Below are 21778 nucleotides of genomic sequence, written 5' to 3'. Positions count from 1 at the left end.
TGCTTTAGGAGGTTATAAGAAAATGAACACTGCTGATTTCCAGGTAATTCCCAGAGAAAAAGAGAGAAAAATTCCAAATCACAACTGAATGAGTTCACTTTAACTCATCCATTCGTTATTAATGAGACCACGGAATGGAGAGTAAGCACATAAATTAATCCCCTTTCGGTGTAAGTCTTCCGTAGGGACTGTTGTTGAACAAAAGTACAGCAAAATTAAAAATGAAAATTAAAGCAAATCTCCCTGATGTTCCTTGACTGAAAGACTTCTACAACAGCGTCTAAAATGCACTGCTGGATCCGTGTCTACAATAACAAAATAACCCCATGCATGCTGAAGCAATGAGCTTAACGCCAATAAGGCTTCTCAAAGCACTCAGTTAGAACCAAGTCTGGATTCATTTAAAAATAGAGACAATAAGCCCCAAATCCCTCTCTCTCTCACCTTTCCAAACAAAACAGTTTCACTGTTGTAAAGAGCGTGGAAGAATGGGGAAACGGTCCTCATGACTTGGAAGGCATTTGTTTTGGAAGGATTTATCTTGCTCATCTGTACGCTCCATCACCCACCACAATGCCTGCCATCAGCAAACAAGCAAATACTTCTCCAGTGAAACATTCCATGAGCCACACTTTGAGTGGCAAATCTAGAAATGAGTCCGAGGAATTGTTTCTATTTTTTTTTTCAGTCTCTGCTAAATAGAAGGGCTTCCTATCACCAAAGACACTGTAAACAATCTAATCAAGAGCAAAGCTGCATCAGCTCAACATCACGTAGTTATTCTGTGTGTACCATGTGTGTTCTCCCACATACCTATACTTACAGAGGGTTAGTTTCAAAGAAATAAGCCTGCACATCTGTGACTGTGCTTTCTTAGCTGCAAGACCCCAATCTTGATTGCTTTCTCTCTACACCATCAGAGAAGAGATGGCTATTAAGTGATTTGAAAGAGAAAAGTCTTGACTAATTAAAGGGTAACAATTATGGACCTGACCTTTGCACTTTATGCTTTTCACAACACCGCGTGTGGTGTCTCAGCCTAGGGATGCCTACACGGTAAGATCCTTCAGCTCCACCACTTCCATTTTTAATGTGAGGAAGTCAGACTCAGATCACATGACTGGTTATGAGTAGAGCCAACGGGGTGGAGAGGGAAGGGATAAGTCGGCAGAGTTGTATATACATATATACAATAGATAACTAATAAGGACCTACTGTATACAGGGAACTCTACTCAACACTCTGTAATGACCTACATGGGGAAAGAATCTAAAAATCAGTGGATAAACAGGCATAACTGACTCACCTTACGTACACAAGAAACTAACACAGCCTTGTAAATCAACTAAACCCCAATACATTTTTTAGAAAAAGACTCGAAAGCGCTCAGGTCTCTTGGCTTTCAGTGAACTGTGTTATATACAGCTTTAAGTGGTTGGGTGTCCATGTCCGTTGTTGAAACAAGTCCATAATTAACACGTACCTATGGCGAACAGCTCTACACCGGATTCACGAAGGTTTCTGGATGGTGGAATAATATCATCTTGGGACTTTCCGTCTGTGATTAAAATGCCAATTTTGGACACTCCAGTCCTTGCTCCCGCTTCTGGTTTAAAACTGTTTTCAAAAATGTAATTCAAAGCAAGACCTAGGAGAAAACAAGAAAAAATAAAGACAAGCCAACCATTTCAAATAAAAAGGCTTTCAATTCTCCAAACGTAATCACAAGATGAGAAAGAAGAGTTTTTTATTAGATGTGAACTTTTACCTTCATTTTTACAATGAACTATTCTTTAACGAATCTGATGAAACACTAAAATCCACCAAAACAGAGGTGATAAAAATTCTGAATCCTGCATCATTTCAGAAACTAGTATTTATAAAGAACAATGGATTCCTAGACAATGAATGCGGACAGGTTTGCATATGAGAAATCTTCACCTTGGGACTTCCTTGGTGGTCTGAATGGTTAAGACTTCCAATGCAGCAGGTGTGAGTTTGATCCCTGGTTGGGGAACTAAGACCCTACATGCCACATGGCACAGCCAAAAAAACAAATCAATAAAAATTTAAAAAAAGAAAAGAAAATCTAAACCATAATTTACAACAAACCAAGAATACCCTCACAGAAGCAACTGTCCCGAATATTATGGCTACACTTTCCATTTTGTTCATGGTGATCTAAAGAAACGACAGATTCTCTGCCTTATGGGGGCAGAAGGGGAGATCTGAAGTGGCAACTGGACTCCTGGCTTTTGAGTGTGACGTTCTTCACCCCTCAAAAGTAAGAAACGCTGAGTAATGTTATGCGATTTGTGCTTAACACAGTTTTGTTGTCTTAACAAAAACCTTGTTAGACTGCGCCTCAGACTGGCAAAGCAATGACCAGGAGCTCAGTGGCTCATTGAAAATTCAACGGCAGCGTCTCTATTGTTTAAACTGACCATCCACATTGTGGGTCTATAGAAGAAAATAGCATGTGAGGGTTAAAACCTGTGATGATGCTTTGGGGTTGAAAGTGAAAGCGAAAGTGGCTGAGTCGTGTCCGACTCTTTGGGACCCCATGGACTCTACAGTCCATGGAATTCTCCAGGCCAGAATACTGGAGTGAGTAGCCTTATCCCTCCTCTAGGGGATCTTCACAACCCAGGGATCGAACCTGGGTCTCCTGCACTGCAGGCGGATTCTTGACCAGCTGAGCCACGAGCCAAGCCTTTGGAGTTGGGCCGTGGATAACTGCAATATAAATGCTCTTACATTACAGTAATTCCTTGGTATCCACAGAAGGGTTGGTTCTAGGACCACCCAAACCCACAGATGCCCAGGTCCCTTTCGTAAAATGGCATAGTATCTGCATGTAACCTACGTCATTCACTCTGAGCCATCTCTAGACTACTTATAATAACTAATACAATAGAAATGCTATGCAAATAGTTACTAGCATGTGACACATTCAAGGTCTGCTTTCAGGAACTTTCTGGAATTTTTTTCCCACACATGTCTGATCCCTGGTTAGTCAAAGCTGCAGATGCTAAGGGCTGACTATACCCATTTATCAAAAAAGCTGGTGAGCCAAAGCTCCATAAATATTTTCATGACAACTACTGATTGCAGAGTAAGGGCAAAGAAATTATTTTCCTTGAAAAAGTAGGTAGGAATTTGTTTTTATTTAATTGACAGGGTGACTGGAGGAGAAAACAGGTAAAAGAAAGAAGGAAAATGAACTGAACAGGGTTAAGACAGCTGCTAAGGCTGGCAGCGTCGAGCACTGCCGGGTGCTCTCCCAGCTCACCGAGCCCTTCCTGGGACACCACATTTGTGGGGCAGAAGGGGTGAGGTTTCTGCAGGTAACTTCTAACGTGAGTCAGAGAAAAGAGCCTTCTAAAACTTGAAAGGCCAGCTTGCTTTAAAAATACTATGCTAAGACATACGCAGTGACAAAACGAAGTAATAGAACTTCTTTGGCAAGACACGCTGCCAGAAATGTGGACTGAACAAAAACATACCCGTCAGCGTATTTCCTCCCTTGTATGGTAGGTTCCGGACAGCTTCGACCACCTCGTCTTTTGTGTTAAAGGCATTCAAGTGCCACTCTATTCTGGGGTCACCACTATACTGCGCCAGACCTGGAAAAGAAAGACGAGAAAGCCCACCCAGCAGTGATGGGTTACTTCAAGGTCCAGTGGACCATTCGAGAGACTAGAGTGATGAAGGGCCCAATATTTTTTGAGGAGGGGTGGGGTGGCTAAGTTTTGCAACATTTTTTTCCTCTGCCTCCCTGAGAAATTTCAAAGTGAGTTCCTGACCTCAATTTAAAGATTTTATAACATACCTGGAGGCTGATGGAATGTATACATTTTCCAGACATCTAGAAGTAGGCACCCAATCAGGTACTTAGCATTTTTTAAAAGTCTGATCATGTTTGTAGATAAAAGGTCTAGATGTATTTAATTTTTTTAATTGAGGTAATATTGATACCAGCTTATACAACCTCATACAAGCTTCATGTGTGACATTATATTTTGACTTCTGTATACACTATAGTGTTTGTATTTTGTTTTTATTCCCAAAGAAAAGAGTTTCCTTAAGGGCTATTTAGAAGTGAAACTAGGAGACCTTATATAATAAAGTGGATATATTTCTCAAAGGTTTACAACTTTTTTGTTGTTTTTTTATCACAGCAAGAATTTGGCAAAAGTTATCTCACACAATAAAACTTTTTCCAATTGTTGATTAAACATTTCACTTGATTCAATTGCTTTTTAAATAAAAAGAAAATTTTACCTAATGAATTCTTAAACCAATAGTAACCTTTAAATTATTTAAAATTATTATTAATAATAAAATAATTATTATTGTTAGAGAAGATTTTGGCTTTCCAGAAAAATTAAAATATGTTCAATAATTAATTGAGTGACATTGTCACAGCAAAAATTAGCAGAAATAAATATTTATTGATGCAAATTTGCCCTTTTGGGAACATTCCTATAGTTAAACCTAAAATTCTGAAAAACCTTTGGTAGAGAATCTTTGAAATTTCTTAAGAAGCTTCCTGGTAGTTTCACACTAGGAGCCGATGCTGTTAATAAAAAAAAAAAAAAAAAGATGCACCAATTCGTGTCTTCTCAGAGCCCACGTCGAATGCTGTAACCAGGTTTTCCAAAAAAGATCGAACCAGTCTGAAGTTGAATCTTCCAATACTCCATGAACCATCGACCAGGATTACAATATCAGCAATAGCCGGTGTTTGACAGAAAAATTTCACTTCTGCAAAGTATAGACCAAAAAGCACCCGTGTTACTGTTGGAACTTTTAAAAGAATGAGTCTATTTTAATGTCTTTCAGGCAACTTGGTGCTAAGAATACAATAAAGTTCCGATTAAAGCAACCATATTTTTATGACCCTTCTTTTAAATGCATTTTCACCAGGGGAGAAAAAAATATGGTAATACCTGGCAACCAAGCCAATGTTCTGGAAATAGTTAGCAAACACTGGCGGGTTCACAGCACACTGGCAACTCGAGCCTTCTGCATATTTGAAAAAGCACTGTCTGTGCAAGAGCATCCAGCTTTGGGTTTTAGTGTGCAGATTCTTTCCAGGAAAGATCTCAGCAACACCCATGCAGGAGGGTCAGCAGGGATGGGAAGGCGGCCAGGAAGCAGAGCGTGGCTATCCTGCTCTGATAAGTCTGACCGAGAGGAAGCGATAAGAGAAAAAAACACGGGCTTCCTGGATTCAAGGAAAAGTCAGGGCCATTTAACCTCAGAAAGACATGCAGACTTGTGCTAAAACAGGAAGGGTTTGTGGAAGAAGAAAGTTGGAAGAGCTCAAGAATTTCTCCCAATTCAAGTCCTTTTACATATCGTGTCCATGTGACTATAAGATTTTATCCCTAGAATTCACTTCAGTACTTCATTTACTTAAATCAAGCTTCAGAATACGGACTGAGCAAAGGATGCCCAGTGGCTGGACTGGTAGCACCCTGAGCTTTGCCCTCAGGGTAAGTCTAAGCCCACGAGATTGAGGGCAAGATGCAATGGGCAAGCAAAAGTCTTCGCAACAAAGATGGCAGTTGTGTGATATAAGGTAAGTCTGCGCTGGATGAGGTGAAAACCACCCCTTACAAAGTGAAAATACTAGAATATTCTTAATGTGTTTAAGAATCCTTAAAAATGTCACAATGCTGTCAGTATCTTTAGAAGCTTTGCTCTGTACTGTAGTTTGTGTTTCCCAAAGGACGGCTTCAGTTCAGTCGCTCAGTCGTGTCCAACTCTTTGCAGCCCCATGGACTGCAGCATGCCAGGCCTCCCTGTCCATCACCAACTCCCAGAGTTCACTCAAACTCATGTCCATCGAGTTGGTGATGCCATCCAGCCATCTCATCCTCTGTCATCCCCTTTTCCTGCTGCCCCCAATCCCTCCCAGCATTAGGGTCTTTTCCAATGAGTCAACTCTTTGTATGAGGTGGCCAAAGTACTGGAGTTTCAGCTTTAGCATCATTCCTTCCAAAGAACACCCACGACTGATCTCCTTTAGAATAGTCTCCTCGTAGTCCAAGGGACTCTCAAGAGTCTTCTCCAACACCACAGTTCAAAAGCATCAATTCCTCAGTGCTCAGCTTTCTTCACAGTCCAGCTCTCACATCCATACATGACCACTGGAAAAACCATAGCCTTGACTAGACAGACCTTTGTTGGCAAAGTAATATCTTTTATTTTGCTGATTTTTCATGTTAGGACTGGAGATCACGAATATTTTGTGTGAGTGTATATGTGTGTGTATGTCCATGTCAACATTTTGAAACATTAAAATGACAAAAAGACAAAAATTAAAATATAATATATGTAATGAAAAACAAAATAAAGAAGTCTTCATGAATAAATCGAGCATGTTTTTTCCTGGGGGGCAAACAGCTGCCCATTATGGTTAGGGTGAGCAGCTTCACATATAGCTCTCTATCTACAGGCCACACTTAGTAAGAGGATCTTGTGGGTTTTGTTTTTTTTTCCATTTTCGTGGAATACCTTTTACCAGATGAGGAAAACATGTATTTGCCAAGGAAATACTCAGATGCTGATTACGTAAGCTAAACAATACAGCTCAACCCAAAGTTTATATATTACAGTTTTGAGCACCAAATCTCTCTTCTTTAATAGCCAAATACAAAATCACTACTAACTTAAGAGTCAGTCCTATGTACCACACTGAAATATTCTAAAACAGAACAATGTAACAAGTCATGAGATAGAAATTAGCTTGTGTTTTGGAAATAATCAGAGAAAATTAAAGTCTTAAGAAGCTTTAAGAATCTATGCCCTTCACTTTTTATGGGGAAACTTTCCTGAAATGAAAAGTAGTTTTCTTTTTATTCCAAAATTATTGGAGATCTTATTTTTCTTTTTAACTAAAAAAATAATAATAATAATTGTTTGGGTACATTGTAGATAGGGTCTTAGAGAAATTTAAGCAGTTTCTCTGCTTATTTGGAAGAGGACTATTAATACTGGTGTTTTCCATTTTAAAATTGTTTCCAATAAAAGCGCTCTGTTAATTTAGCTCATTCAAGTTATTTTGACTTGGAGATAAAAATTCTAGATATCTCAAAATAAGATATAAAATCAATTGAATAGAAATTAGAAGATTGACATATCTAATGATATTAAAATTTGTAAGCTGTTCATCAAAAGACACCTTGAATAATATAAAAAGATAAGCTACAACTGGGAAAAGATATGTGCAATATAAAAAACTGAAAAAGAATCCACATGAAGAATACATAAAAAAGTGAGTAGATACGTAAGAGAATGGGAGATGTATACCTAAGGGTAATAAGCGAAAAAAGAGAATGTTTAACTACGCTGGTGATCACGGTAATAAAAAAAATCAAGATCACAATGAGGTACAATTTGTGTACACTCAGATGCAAAAATAATAAATTTAATACTGTTTATAATTACTCCAAAGATAATGAAATATATAGGGATATACTTACAACACGTGCAAGACCTGTGTGGTGAAAGGCACACTATTGATAGAAGAAGGCGAAGAAGATGTCAGTCAGTGGAGAGGTCTACCATGCTCACGGGCAGGAAGACTGACACGGCAGAGATGCCAGCCACCCCAGACTGATCGATAGGTTTAATGCCATTCCTATCAAAATTCCAGGAAAGGTGTTTTTTAAGACATAGACAAGCTTATTCTAAAATTTACATAAGAAGGCACAGACCCTAGAATAGTTAAGACTCTTGATGAAGAATTATGTGGAAAGAATCATTTTGCCAGACATTAAGACTGCTTACTATATTTAACTAGCGGGCATCTCAGAGAGATAGACACATACATAAGTGAAAAAGAGAAAAGCCAAAATCAGACCCATACAAATATGCTGAACAATATGATTTTAAACCTAAATGTGATTTAAAAATCATACAGTGATTTTATACCAACATTCAAAAGTACTTCAACAGATGGTGTTGGAACAATCAATACGCACGCAAAAGAAAGAAAAAGAAAACTTGACCTAAACTCTATACTTTGTACCAAAATTAATTCAAAGCAGATCATCAATTCAGAGGTAAAAAAGTGAAATCATAAAGCTTTTAGTAAAATATTAGGACAAAGTCGTTGGAATGTATGGCTCAAAGAAGAGTTTCTTAGCATTAATATCAACTGGACTCCATCAATATAAAATATTTCACTGTGTGAAAGCTCATGTGAAGATGAACAGACAAGCTATAGGCTAGGATATCTGCAAACCACACATGCCACAAAGGATTAGTATCTAGACTCTATAAAGAAACCTCAAAACTCGCTAGTAAATAAAACCAAACAATCCAATTAGCAAATGGGTAAAATCTGAACAAATATTTCATCAAAGATATGCCATCTGTATACCCTGTTCAGATGGCAAATAAGCGCATGAAAAGATGTTCAGCATCATTGACTCTCAGGTAAATACAGATCGAAATCACAATAGACTTCACTATACACACCTGTCCAAATGGCTAAAACAAAACACAGTGATAGCAACAGATGCTGGCAAGGAGGCAGAGAAATGGTCCCACTCACACATTACTCACGGGACTATAGAATGGCATAGCCACTCAGAAAACAGTCTGGCAGTTTCTTTTAAAAGTATACATAGAAATTCCCTGGCGGTCCAGTGGTTAAGAGGATGCCTGCCATTACAGGAGACATGGGTTCAATTCCCGGTCTGGGAAGATTCCACACGCTGTAGGGCAGCTAAGCTCGCGCGCCAGAGCTGCTGAAGCCAGCGGCCCGAGGCCTGCGCTCGGAAACCAGAGGAGCCCCGGCAAGGGAGGCCCGCGGACCTGAGAGGAGCCCCGCAAGGAGATGCCCGCGGACTCGAGAGGAGCCCTGGCAAGGGGAGGCCCGCGGACCAGAGAGAAGCCCCTGCTCCCTGCAGCGAGAGAAAGCCACGCGGAGCAAGAGTGACCCAGAGCGGCCAGGAATAAGACACAATCGTGTACGTGAAATTACCATGCAACCCAGCGATTACACTCAAGGATACTGATTCCAGAGCAGTGAAAACTAACGCACACACAAATAACTGTGCACCAGTGCTCACGGCAAGTGATTCACGACGGCCACAAACGGAAATTAGTCCAATTTATCATTTTAAATAAGAATAAACTCTCTTACCTTCAATATTGTATTTAAAATTAAAGCAAAGGAGCAGAGGAGATGAACTTGAACTGTATTTTAATTCAGTTCTTGGCTTGATGTGAACTTTAGCTAAAATGCAATTCTGAAAATACAGACAGTACCAAAAAAAGGTAGACAGCTGATCACAACTGAAGTAAAGTACCCAATACATGGGCTGGTGGTGGCGCTTGGTGATTTAGTCACTAAATCATGTCTGACTCTTGCGACCTGGTGGACTGTAGCCCACCAGGCTCCTCGGTCCATGGGATTCTCCAGGCAAGACTACTGGAGTGGGTTGCCATGCCCTCCACCAGGGGATCTTCCCGACCCAGAAATTGAACCTGGGTCTCTTGCGTTGCAGGCAGATTCTTTACTGACTGAGCTACAAGGGCTACATCACAAATAAAAACAATACCTTGAATGTCACCGTTCGACTCAGAAGAAACAATTCCCATTATGTTCAACACCTGCCGGAGGTGCCTGATGAGGCCGGAAGAAACTAACAATTCTGTACCTGGAAGTCATGTCTATCATGAGCCCTCGATGCTCACCTGCTCCGTCCCCACAACAGCTCTACAAGACATGCGTCATTATTATCAATCCCATTTGCGGCTGGAAAGTAGGAAATACATGGGCTGTGTGATTTGCCCAGAGTACCAGCCAGGGCAGAGGCAAAGCGTTGATCTGAACCCAGGTAATACATGAATCCCAGTGATTCAAATGGTAAAGAATCTGCCTGCAACACGGGAGACCCAGGTTCAATCCCTGGGTTGGGAAGATCCCTAGAGGAGGAAATGGCAACCCCCGCCAATACCCTTGCCTGGAGAATCCCAGGGACAGAGGAGGCAGGCAGGCTGTGGTCTGTGGAGTCACAAGAGTTGGACACAACTTGGCTACTAAACCACCACCACCGCCACCCCGACTTCAGCAGTGTGCCCATCATATCAGTTTAGAAAGCAGGGGACAGTCTCTAACACGAGCCTGTGTCCCCACACCACTTGCCCCTGCTGCGGCCACAGTTAGCATGTGCCACTTGCAAGCGTCACTGTCCAGAACTTTCTTCTCTCCCAAATGAATGCACTTAGCACTCAGTTCAGTTCAGTTCAGTCCAGTCGCTCAGTCGTGTCTGACTCTTTGCGACCCCATGAATCGCAGCACGCCAGGCCTCCCTGTCCATCACCAATGCCCGGAGTTCACTCAGACTCACGTCCATTGAGTCAGTGATGCCATTCAGCCATCTCATCCTCTGTCGTCCCCTTCTCCTCCTGCCCCTAATCCCTCCCAGCATCAGAGTCTTTTCCAATGAGCACTTAAGTAGCCCACATAAAAAGTGTCCCTTTCACAATAATTTTACACCAATTGTACTGTGTTACTGACATCATGAGAAAATTTGATGTTGAGAATACAAGTTAATTCAGGGAGTTTGAATTAGTATTAAATCAGTCTACACAAAACCTATGTATATTAATTTCATATTAACTAATTTCCTGTATGAAATACATTTATTTAAAATGTATTTATTTAATATTGACTATATCCCAAACCCTATTCTGAGCAGCCAGGAATACAATTAAATTCCTACCTTCCAGCAGTTTAAATTCTTGGTGAGAGAAAACAGACTAACAGAACAAAATAATTTCATATTTTTAAGAGCTTTATAGAAAGCAGCAGAATGATGTACAGAGTAGTGGAATGGGGGGGTGGGGTGGAAGTGTTACTTTAGTTAGAATGGTATGAAATTACCAAATTTAACCATTTCTTTTCAGAGTGTCCCTTTTGCTCTAATGACATAAAATTAAAGATCCAGCTATGGTTCAAATAGAAATATTTACAATGATTTTACAGAAAAGGGTATTCACCAACTCTTTAAAATTGAAAGGGGAGAATTAACAGAAGCAGCTTTTTCCTGCCAGGTAAACTCCTATTCATCCTTCAAAACCCAGGTTCCACTTCATCCACTCCAAGAAGCTCTTGCAGCCGTCCTCAGATGGGATTCGTTACCTGCTCCTCTTGACGGCCTCTGCATTAGCACACATGGTTTATTGTACTCAGAACGCCAGGCTATTATAATTGTTTCCATTTCTATCTCTCTGACTACACTAAACTCCCTGAGAAGTGAGGGATTTGTGCCTTATACTTTTATGGCCTTTGTCTGGCTGACGTCTTGGCACATGGCACACTAATAAATGTAAACCATGCTGAATTGTCTCGTTAAAAAGAATTCCTCTTTTCATGTAATTCATACACACAGTAGAGCACTAGAAAAACAGACCACGCTGGCTCACTTAAATGCGGTCTTTCCTCTTGCCCTGACGAACTACCACACTGGAAAACCAGCCTGCGGTTATTCAGAGATCAGGGTGATTGCAGCATGCTTGCTTGTCTTCCTCGATATTAATATTTTCCGATGCCAGAGGTAAAGCTAAAAGAAAGGGGAGCAGGAGCTGTTTTTATTCACATTAGCGTAGTATGCACTCAGAAAATCTCATGATCATTTTTACCATGACTGGTCTGATTCGCTTAGTGCCTCCCAATCATTTTTCTTGATGCCACTAGTAAAATATCTGGCTAAGCCATTCATTAACCAAGACATCTGACGGAAAACTGTGGTCACACAGAACTTTTTCACATAAATCTCCAGTAAGATTGAACTCAAGTTTTCAAATCAAGAGTTGCTTCCAACATAGCAAACACCCTCTTCCAACAACATAAGAGAAGACTCTACACATGGACATCACCAGATGGTCAACACCGAAATCAGATTGATTATATTCTTTGCAGCCAAAGATGGAGAAGCTCTACATGGTCAGCAAAATCAAGATGGGGAGCTGACTGTGGCTCAGATCATGAGATCCTTATTGCCAAATTCAAACTTAAATTGAAGAAAGTACGGAAAACCACTAGACCATTCAGGTATGACCTAAATCCCTTACGATTATAAAGTGGAGGTAAGAAATTGATTTAAGGGACTAGATCTGATAGACAGAGTGCCTGATGAACTATGGATGGAGGTTCGTGACATTGTACAGGGGACAGGGATCAAGACCATCCCCAAGAAAAAGAAATGCAAAAAGGCAAAATTGCTGTTTGAGGAGGGCTTACAAAGAGCTGTGAAAAGAAGAGAAGTGAAAAGTAAAGGAGAAAAGGAAAGATATAAGCATCTGAATGCAGAGTTCCAAAGAATAGCAAGAAGAGATAAGAAAGCCTTCTTCAGCGATCAGTGCAAAGAAATAGAGGAAAACAATAGAAAGGGAAAGACTAGAGATCTCTTCAACAGAATTAGAGATAACAAGGGAAGATTTAATGCAAAGATGGGCTCCATAAAGGACAGAAATGGTCTGGACCTAACAGAAGCAGAAGATATTAACAAAAGGTGGCAGGAATACACAGAAGAACTACACAAAAAAGATCTTCATGACCCAGATAATCACGATGGTGTGATCACTCACCTAAGCCTGGCATCCTGGAATGTGAAGTCAAGTGGGCCTTAGGAAGCATCACTATGAACAAAGCTAGTAGAGGTGATGGAATTCCAGTAGAGCTATTTCAAATCCTGAAAGATGATGCTGTGAAAGTGCTGCTCTCAATATGCCAGTGAATTTGCAAAACTCAGCAGCGGCCACAGGACTGGAAAAGGTCAGTTTTCATTCCAATCCCAACAAAAGTCAAGGCCAAAGAATGTTCAAACTACTGCACAACTGCACTCATCTCACACACTAGTAAAGTAATGCTCAAAATTCTCCAAGCCAGGCTTCAGCAACCATGAACCATGAACTTCTAGATGTTCAAGCTGGATTTAGTAAAGGCAGAGGAACCAGAGATCAAATTGCCAACATGCATTGGATCATCGAAAAAGCAAGAGAGTTCCAGAAAAACATCTACTTTTGCTTTTATTGACTATGCCAAAGCCTTTGACTGTGTGGATCACAATAAACTGTGGAAAATTCTGAGAGAGATGGGAATATCAGACCACCTGACCTGCCTCTTGAGAACTCTGTATGCAGGTCAGGAAGCAACAGTTAGGACTGGACATGGAACAACAGACTGGTTCCAAATAGGAAAAGGAATACGTCAAGGCTGTATATTGTCACCCTGCTTATTTAACTTATCTGTAGAGTACATCATGAGAAACGCTGGACTGGATGAAGCACAAGCTGGAATCAAGATTGCCAGGAGAACTATCAATAACCTCAGATATGCAGATGACACCACCCTTATGGCAGAAAGTGAAGAAGAACTAAAGAGCCTCTTGATGAAAGTGAAAGAGGACAGTGAAAACCTGGCTTAAAGCCCAACATTCAGAAAACTAAGATCATGGCATCTGGTCCCATCACTTCATGGGAAATAGATAGGGAAACAGTGGAAACAGCGTCAGACTTTATTTTTTTGAGCTCCAAAATCACTGCAGATGGTGATTGCAGCCATGAAATTAAAAGACGCTTACTCCTTGGAAGAAAAGTTATGACCAACCTAGATAGTATATTCAAAAGCAGAGACATTACTTTGTCAACAAAGGTCCGTCTAGTCAAGGCTATGGTTTTTCCAGTGGTCATGTATGAATGTGAGAGTTGCACTGTGAAGAAAGATTGAAGCAGGAGGAGAAGGGGACGACAGAGGATGAGATGGCTGGATGGCATCACTGACTCGATGGACATGAGTCTGAGTGAACTCCGGGAGTTCGTGATGGACAGGGAGGCCTGGCGTGCTGCGATTCATGGGGTCGCAAAGAGTGGGACACGACTGAGCGACTAAACTGAATAAGCCCATACATGCAGGATTGTGTATGAGCTGATCAGCTTCACCCTCCCCTGCTCAGTGAGCATTACACTCTATCCTAAGCAACTTGATTCTTTTTAAAATTTTTTCTAAAAGCATGATTAGGAAAATAAGAAAAGGAGATAGGACTGGAGGCAAGGAAGGAAAAGGGAGAGACATTCTTCAGGCTCTCCATGGATGTTGCGAATCTGAGGAATCGGGAAGGCAGAGAATGAAACTCAAATGAAATACCAATGAAGCTAAGGTCCATCTAGTCTAGGCTATGGTTTTTCCAGTGGTCATGTATGGATGTGAGAGTTGGACTATAAAGAAAGCTGAGCAGCGAAGAATTGATGCTTTTGAACTGTGGTGTTGGAGAAAACTCTTGAGAGTCCCTTGGACTGCAAGGAGATCCAACCAGTCCATCCTAAAGGAAATCAGTCCAGAATACTCATTGGAAGGACTGATGCTGAAGCTGAAACTCCAATACTTTGGCCACCTGATGTGAAGAACTGACTCACGGGAAAAGACCCTGATGCTGGGAAAGATTGAAGGCGGGAGAAGGGGATGACAGAGTGGATGGCATCACCGACTCAATGGACATGAGCCTGAGTAAGCTCTGGGAGTTGGTGATGGACAGGGAGGCCTGGCGCGCTGCAGTCCATGGGGCTGCAAAGAGTGGGACATGACTGAGTGACTGAACTGACAGCATTTTATATTTGCTAAGAGCTCGGTGGTTCAGAGGGAGATTTCAGTACATTGGCATATTCTGATTCTCACAGCATTCTAGTGGGGAGCCATGAGGGTGTTTAATTTTCAGAAAATGAAACTGAAGTTCAGAGAGACAAGTGGATAGCTCAGTGGTTACAACGGAAAAGACAGGACGAGACCCCGGGTCTAGTCAATGCCTCTTCCATCACACTAGGCTACCAGCAACATAGAAGATGGCCTCATATAACGCAAATGAGTGGCCACTGGTTACCTGTCGTATTAACGTTGTAAGCGGCCCATCTACTGGAAGAGGAACGAGGGTTCATTTCAATTGCGTTCAGAGTTGACATTAATCAGAGTGAGCTAGGTGCTCATTTAGCCCAGTCTTACTGGAGACATACCTTTCAAAGCACCTGTGACAGATGACTCCCCTATCTAAACAGCACTCCCCATCACCCTCTTTCCTTATTCTGTTTTATTTCTCTTTGCAGAACTTCTTATTTCCTAGAAATACACAAGTGTGATGGTGAATTTTATGTGTCAACTTGATGGGTCCATGGGGTGCCCAGACATTGGATCAAATATTATGCGGAGATTGTTAGGGAAGGTGTTTCTGGATGAGATGAACGTTTGAATCCACAGACTGAGCAAAGCAGATTGCCTTCCCAAAAGTAGCTGGTCCTTGTGCAGTTGGTTAAAGAGCTGAACAGAACAGAAAGGAGCCTCTTCTGACTGCCTTGATTGGAACATCAGGCTCAAAGCTGACACGAGCCTTTCCTGGGTCTCGAGCCTGCAAGGTCTCAGGGGGGAACTGACAGCAGTAGCTCTCCTGGGCCTCCAGCTTGCGGACCGCAGATCCGAGGGCTGCTCAGACTCCGCAAGCGTGTGAACCAATTCCTCCTGGGCCTCCAGCTTGCGGACCGCAGATCTGAGGACTCCACAAGCGTGTGAACCAAGTCCTCCTGATGAATCGCTGTCTGTGTTTAGACACATCCCACTGGCCCCGCTGCTCTGGAGAGCCCTAACACTTACAGTTATTGATCGACTGGCTGATGGCAGCAGACGCTTTTCACAGCTTCCTTTTTTTCCCAATAATAAAAAGCCCTTCCATTGAGTGACTGCTTTCCTCAGGTGATTTGCATATGTCTTTTCCATTTAAGCCTGATATTATCCTACAAGACAGGTGTTTCTTTTCACCGCGTTGAAAAAGAAAGGTTAAGTAACTAGAAAGGTTAACTAACTTGCCTTTCATCACATGTGGAGCAGATAAAACAGCTGGAATCCAATCTAGGACTGACTCCAAAGCCTGAGAGACTTAGCTGTTGTGCTACTCAACTCCTATGACAGAAGAAAAGTATTTGAAACAGAGGAAGAACGGAATAACAGGGAGGAGGGGTGGGGAAAGAGGGACGGAGGGAGGGAGGGAGAGAAGGAAGGGAAGGAAGAGAGCAAGGAGGGGAGAAAGGATGCGACGCAGGAGGGGAAGATGGCTAAGCTGTGCCTTCAGAAACAGCTCGAGGCCACGGCCATGCTTGCTTGTCCTGCGTGCAAGCCGGGGAGCATCACGCCGCGACGACTTGCAGGCGTGTGAAGCCCCATCCCCGGCCCACAGCAAGCGGACACTTCAGCTGTCACTCAGATCTCTCCATCTTAACAGCAACTGACAGTCCTGCCAATACCGCGCTTACCACGTCTCCTCCGCTCGCAGACTGGAAGGGGCTGTCTTCAAATATCTGAAGGGCTGTCATGCAGAGGGGGGCTAGGAGTGTCCTAAATGCCCACAAGCAGACAGATTTCAACTCATGAAAGAACTTCCCTTTTTAAAAATTTTATCTGTGGCCGGGTCTTCCTGCCGCTCCGGCCGTTCTCTAGCTGCGGTGCGCGGGTCTCCAGCCGCGGTGCGGGGCTTCTCGTCGCCGAGCAAGGGCTGGAGGTGCCCGGTTTCAGGAGCAGCGGCTCGCGGGCTCCGGGGCACAGACCCAGGAGCTGCGGCGCACGGGCTTACCTCCTCCAAGGCATGTGGGGTCTTCCTGGCTCAGGGACCGAACCCGTGTCTCCTGCACTGACAGGCAGATTCTTTACCACTGCGCCACCAGCGAAGCCCATGAAGGAACTTTCTAATAGTCGAGGCTTTCGCAGATCACAGCTTCAGAAACATGGAGAGCTCTGTCCGTGACGGTGGGGGCCGGTCAACCCTCAACCGCACGGCTGGAGAGCCTTCCCTGTCCTCTCAACGGGCTGAACTACATGGATCTCAAAGTTACCCTCCAACTCCAAATTTTAAGTTAATTTCTTTCCTTCCCTATCTACCAAACTAAGCCTGAGCTGTTCACCGGGCTCTCCATACGTCAGCTCTGCTCAACCCGTCAATACTGGTTCCTCACCTCATCCCAGTACAAGGAGCCTTCTTTCCCCAGCATTATCCTCGTCTCTGAGACCTCTGACTGACTGACCCTCTGCACCCCCTGCTATTTCTCCCTATCTAACCTCTCCAAGCTCTCCCTACCGCAAGATACCTAAAAGAGGTTTTATTTCCGTCAAAAACATATATGATCCTTTTAAAATACTTTTAGATAAAATCGGTTCTCAAATTTTATTTGTATGATGACTCATCTGGTTATTTCCTGACTTTCGAATTTTAATGCTGACCCAAGAGAGGCTATTTTGTCTGATCACTTCTATTTAAATACAAAACCTATTCAGGAAGGGTGTACATTCACAAGCGTTTTCAGCTCTGTATATAATATCACGTGATTTGGCTTTATCTACTTTAGTTGTTCAAGGTTATTTTCTGAGAACATGCAATAACTCACTCACCCCTGTTATTCCAATTCACCAATAACAAACAGACCCTGACATTTCACAGTGTCTCAGGCTGAAACACCTGCTTTGACACCATCAGCCCTGCAGGTATAGAAACGAGATATTTAATAGAAAATTCTCAGACAAGAAGGAAGGTATCAGTCAGACAAGCCCAAGCACTGGTACGGGATAGGCCTCTGCCAAAGCCTGTAACGGTGCTCACAGCTGTCGAATACCCGAGCCAGCGCAGGATGTGCTACAAGCTCTTTTACAAACGAGGACATCTGAAAGCCTGGTGCATTTAAGGTTTTAAGGAAGGTGCATTTAAGGTGCATTTAAGGAAGAGCTACAAAATATCCTGCTGTTGTTCAGTTGCTAAGCCGTGTCCAACCCTTTGTCGGTGATGCCATCCAGCCATCTCATCCTCTGCCGTCCCCTTCTCCTCCCACCTTCCATCTTTCCCAGCATCAGGGTCTTTTCCAATGAGTCAGCTCTTCGCATCAGTGCACAAAGTATTGGAGCTTCGGCTTCAGTCCTTCCAATGAATATTCAGGACTGATTCACTTTAGGATGGACTGCTTGGATCTCCTTGCAGTGCAAGGGACTCTCAAGAGTCTTCCCAGCATATATATATATAAAATATATATTTTACCACTGGACAATTCACAGGTTAAGAACGATAAAATTTGCTGGAAGACAACAGAAAAGTTATCAAAAATCCTTTAAAAATGTCAACAGTGGTTGAATTAAAAATAAATCTGAAAAAAGACTGGTTGGGCGTAAGGGAACTTGGGGCAGACAGGAGCGCTCTTGCTAGGAGAACCTCAGCCCCTTGCCCTCAGGGAAACCTTTCAGTTTTATGCACAGGTGTAATGTCCTTGGCAGGTATTCAATGATTATTTTCTGAATGACTGATTCTGTTTTATGCTTTTTTGAGTTCCTAAGAACATGAATTATAATGCTTCACAGCAAAGCAAAAAAAAAAAAAAGAAAGAAATCTGCTTTCTGCTTTTTTATGATAGAAACATTCTTTTCATGAAAACAGTCTTCCTTACTCTTCTCCAAGGGACTGTGAACCTCTCTCCTTGATTGTAAAACAAGCCAGATCCAAATATTCAACAAATACTTATTGGCAATGTCAGACACTCTGATGTATTCTGTATGCTAATATTTTCTCTTTGAAAAGAAGACATTAGAAAAAAAATAAGTGGACAAGGTGGTTCAAAAGCTGACCTTTGTCCAGTATCTGCTATGTTCCAGGTACATTATAAAGCTGATAGCATTTAATCTTCCCAAGTCCGTATGCTCATTATAGCTAGCATGATCATTTTTCTAATGAGGACACTGAAGCTGAGAGGGGTTTCTCAGCCGAAGGTTGTCTGAAGCCAAAGAGTCAGCCACTCAGTCGAGTCTGCGACATGGACTGTAGCCCCCTAGGCGCCTCTGTCCATGGGATTCTCCAGGCAGGAGTGGGTAGCCATTTCCTCCTCCAGAGGACCCTCCTCACTTGAGGGTGGAACTTGGGTCTCCTGCATTGAAGGCGGATTCTTTACTGCTGAGCCACCAGGGAAGTCCAATTATTGACGACACTGGCTTTATTTAATATGCCGAAGAATCGAAGAACAGACAAGTACCCACAACCAGATCACCATCAGTTAGAAATGGCTTCAACAATCTTTTTATTTCAGCTTCTTTCTATTTTTGTCTCTTAAACCTTACCTTTTAAAAATATCTATTTATTTATGTAGCTGTATTGGGTTTTAGTTGCGGCCTGCAGGATCTTTTTTGGCCACGTGCCACAAAAAATTCTGATCGTCCACTCCGGTTCAGCGGTTGCAGCGCTCGGGCCTAGCTGCTCTGGGGCACGCGGAGCGTCCCAGACCAGGGCTCAAACCTGTGTCCCCCGCATTGTAAGGCAGACCCTTAACCGCTGGGCCACCGAGGAAGCCCCTTTCAGCTCGTCGTCGGCCCATGACCCCGGGAGTGGCCAGCTTGCCGTCTGTGCTGTCCAGAGAGCGTCACGCTCTGTTCAGTCCCTTTTCGAAGCTCACTTACTCTGTCTTCACGGTCTCCCATCTCTCTCTTGACCGTTTCTATGACTTCAATAACACTGTTGTTTAGAGTGTTGCTGCAATCATTTCGCAACTGAAAACCACAGGATTCTGGGTCCACCGCATCTGTCTTCTGGCCCACACTCACGGTGTAACGTCAGTGTTTCTAACTTTTGGAATGGGAACTCTTTCGGGCACAGCTTGATCCGTGGTAACCGTCAGAACTGGAGCTGACATGTGCGCCTCAAACATGACTCTGCCTGCTTCTGCCAGGCGCTCTACTCATACCAGCTTTGAGCAAGTTTAGAATCAACTTCTTGAATCCCGGAACAGGTGAGAGTGTAATGCAAACACCTCATCTACATGTTCAGACCCACGGCTATAAATTCTCAAGGGAACATCTGCCCCCTCGGGGCACAAGCCAGACGGAGGGGCTTCCAAAACTTCTGCTTGTGAGCAGAGCCTTTCTAGCTCACCCTAGAGTTTCTGGTACACTGGTCAACTGTCTAGGCAACAACTGTATGAGAACGATGAGGAAGAGAGGGAGGAGAATGAGCGAGGAGAGGATGAGGACGACAGAGAGGAGGGGGAGCATGACGGAGCGCGTTCTAGGGGCCAGGCGTCCTGCTAGACCCTCACCTGCGTGGATCCCAACCCACGACCGAGCCCCAAAGTCCAGCTTATGAGTCAACTCAACCCCGTCCCCCTTCTCTTTAAAAGCCAAGCTCCTGCCAGCATTAACCTGCAAAACACACCCACCCTCCCCTGCGTTAGCTCGTCTTCTGACTCCTGCTTCACCAACGTTAAACCTCCACCACTTCCACCTGGTCAAACGAAACTCAAAGTGCTGCGTTCAGCAGATTTAAGGCCCATGATGTTACTGGAAAAACTAGAAAACTTTCAAACTGATATCTTAGCTGCAAGCCAAGAACCATAAACGTATTATAGAAAGTAAGCAATTCCAGTAAGCGAAAATGCACGTTGAGAGTAATCACATGCTCTGCTATGCTCAAACGTAACCACGTGTAGCCGGTCCACAGGAGAAGGCACGGGGCACACAGGCACACCCTGAGTCCAGGCCAGACTCTGTGCTTCATGAGGTAGAATCCTGCCCACCACGATCACCAATCAATCCCACTGTTTCTCTCAATGTTCAGCACCGGGGGGGAGCCACCAAATCTCTTCCATGCCTTTACTGTTAAATCACTAACGCAAAAGAGGGGTCTTGGATGGTATTAACTTATGGAAACTATACATTCTGACATTAATAGAAAATAACTATTAGCACTATGTTTGAAATACTATTCATATTAACTCATTTAATGTTAATTAGGAGCGTTCGTGTTCAGATACGGGAAAAGACCGAATGTGAGGTTATGAGAAGTAGGAACCACATATATGAGACTCATATATATGTCATAGCAGAGACATTACTTTGCTGACAAAAGTCCCTATAGTTAAAGCTATGGTTTTCCCGGTAGTCATGTGTAGAAGTAAAGGCTGGACCATAAAGAAAGCTGAGCACCGAAGAATTGATGCTTTTGAACTGTGGTGTTGGAGAGGACTCTTGAGAGTCCCTTGGCCTGCAAGGAGATCGAACCAGTCCATTCTGAAGGTGATCAATCCTGAATATTCTTTGGAAGGACTGATGCTGAAGCTGAAACTTCAGTACTTTGACCACCTGATGTGAAGAACTGACTCATCTGAAAAGACCCTGATGCTGGGAAAGATTGAAGGCAGGAGGAGAAGGGGACGACAGAGGATGAGACGGTTAGACAGCATTACCGACTCGGTGGACATGAATTTGAGTAAACTTGGGGAGATAGTGGAAGACAGAGGAGCCTGGTACAATCCAGTCCATGGGGTCACAAAGAGTCAGACATGACTTAACAACCGAATAACAGATGAGAGTACGTTCTATGTAATTAAGGCTTGGGAGAGGAAGGCCTTTCTAAAATCTCCAGTGGGCTCCATTAACACTCAGCCTCACCACCTCCTGGGCGTCCTGACTCAGGCCTGGGTTCTCACCATTGTGTACAACTTACTTAAGACAGCTTTCTCAGATTACCAGTGCTGTCAGAATCCTCACTGCCCAGGCATACACCTCATGGGAACTAAGAGAGGAAGCCTGCTTTTGTCTACAAAACCCCTGAAAGTTGTTGCCCTAGCCCAGGTGGTCATCATCGCAATAGATACGGTGAAAGCGCTCCCACTGACACGGGCGGGGGCTCAGGAAAGGCCTCCCCATGGATGCACTTAGTGACTAAAGGAAACGAACCGCAGGTGTTCGTGA

The 21778-nt window shown here is 43.1% G+C and overlaps 1 protein-coding gene across 8 annotated transcripts in view; it reads right to left on the bottom strand.

The window, feature by feature from the left end:
- COL14A1 (collagen type XIV alpha 1 chain) overlaps positions 1-21778 on the bottom strand; it is a 225232-nt gene that overhangs the window by 164691 nt on the left and 38763 nt on the right. For all 8 annotated transcript variants that reach the window (XR_009595100.1, XM_060394001.1, XM_042254547.1 and 5 more), the window contains exons 6-8: positions 4612-4767; positions 3507-3626; positions 1484-1648 (exon numbers count right to left, since the gene is read on the bottom strand). Coding sequence is in view for 7 of the 8 variants with exons in the window: in XM_060394001.1 (XP_060249984.1) it covers positions 1484-1648; positions 3507-3626; positions 4612-4767 (441 nt within the window). In the remaining variant the exon portion in view is untranslated. The remainder of the gene's footprint in view (positions 1-1483; positions 1649-3506; positions 3627-4611; positions 4768-21778) is intronic.

Source organism: Ovis aries, chromosome 9 (genome assembly GCF_016772045.2).
Source record: "Ovis aries strain OAR_USU_Benz2616 breed Rambouillet chromosome 9, ARS-UI_Ramb_v3.0, whole genome shotgun sequence".
In the NCBI taxonomy this organism is placed as follows: domain Eukaryota; kingdom Metazoa; phylum Chordata; class Mammalia; order Artiodactyla; family Bovidae; genus Ovis; species Ovis aries.
The sequence above is the reverse complement of the archived record's forward strand: the minus strand, read 5'-3'. Positions and strand labels throughout refer to the sequence as shown.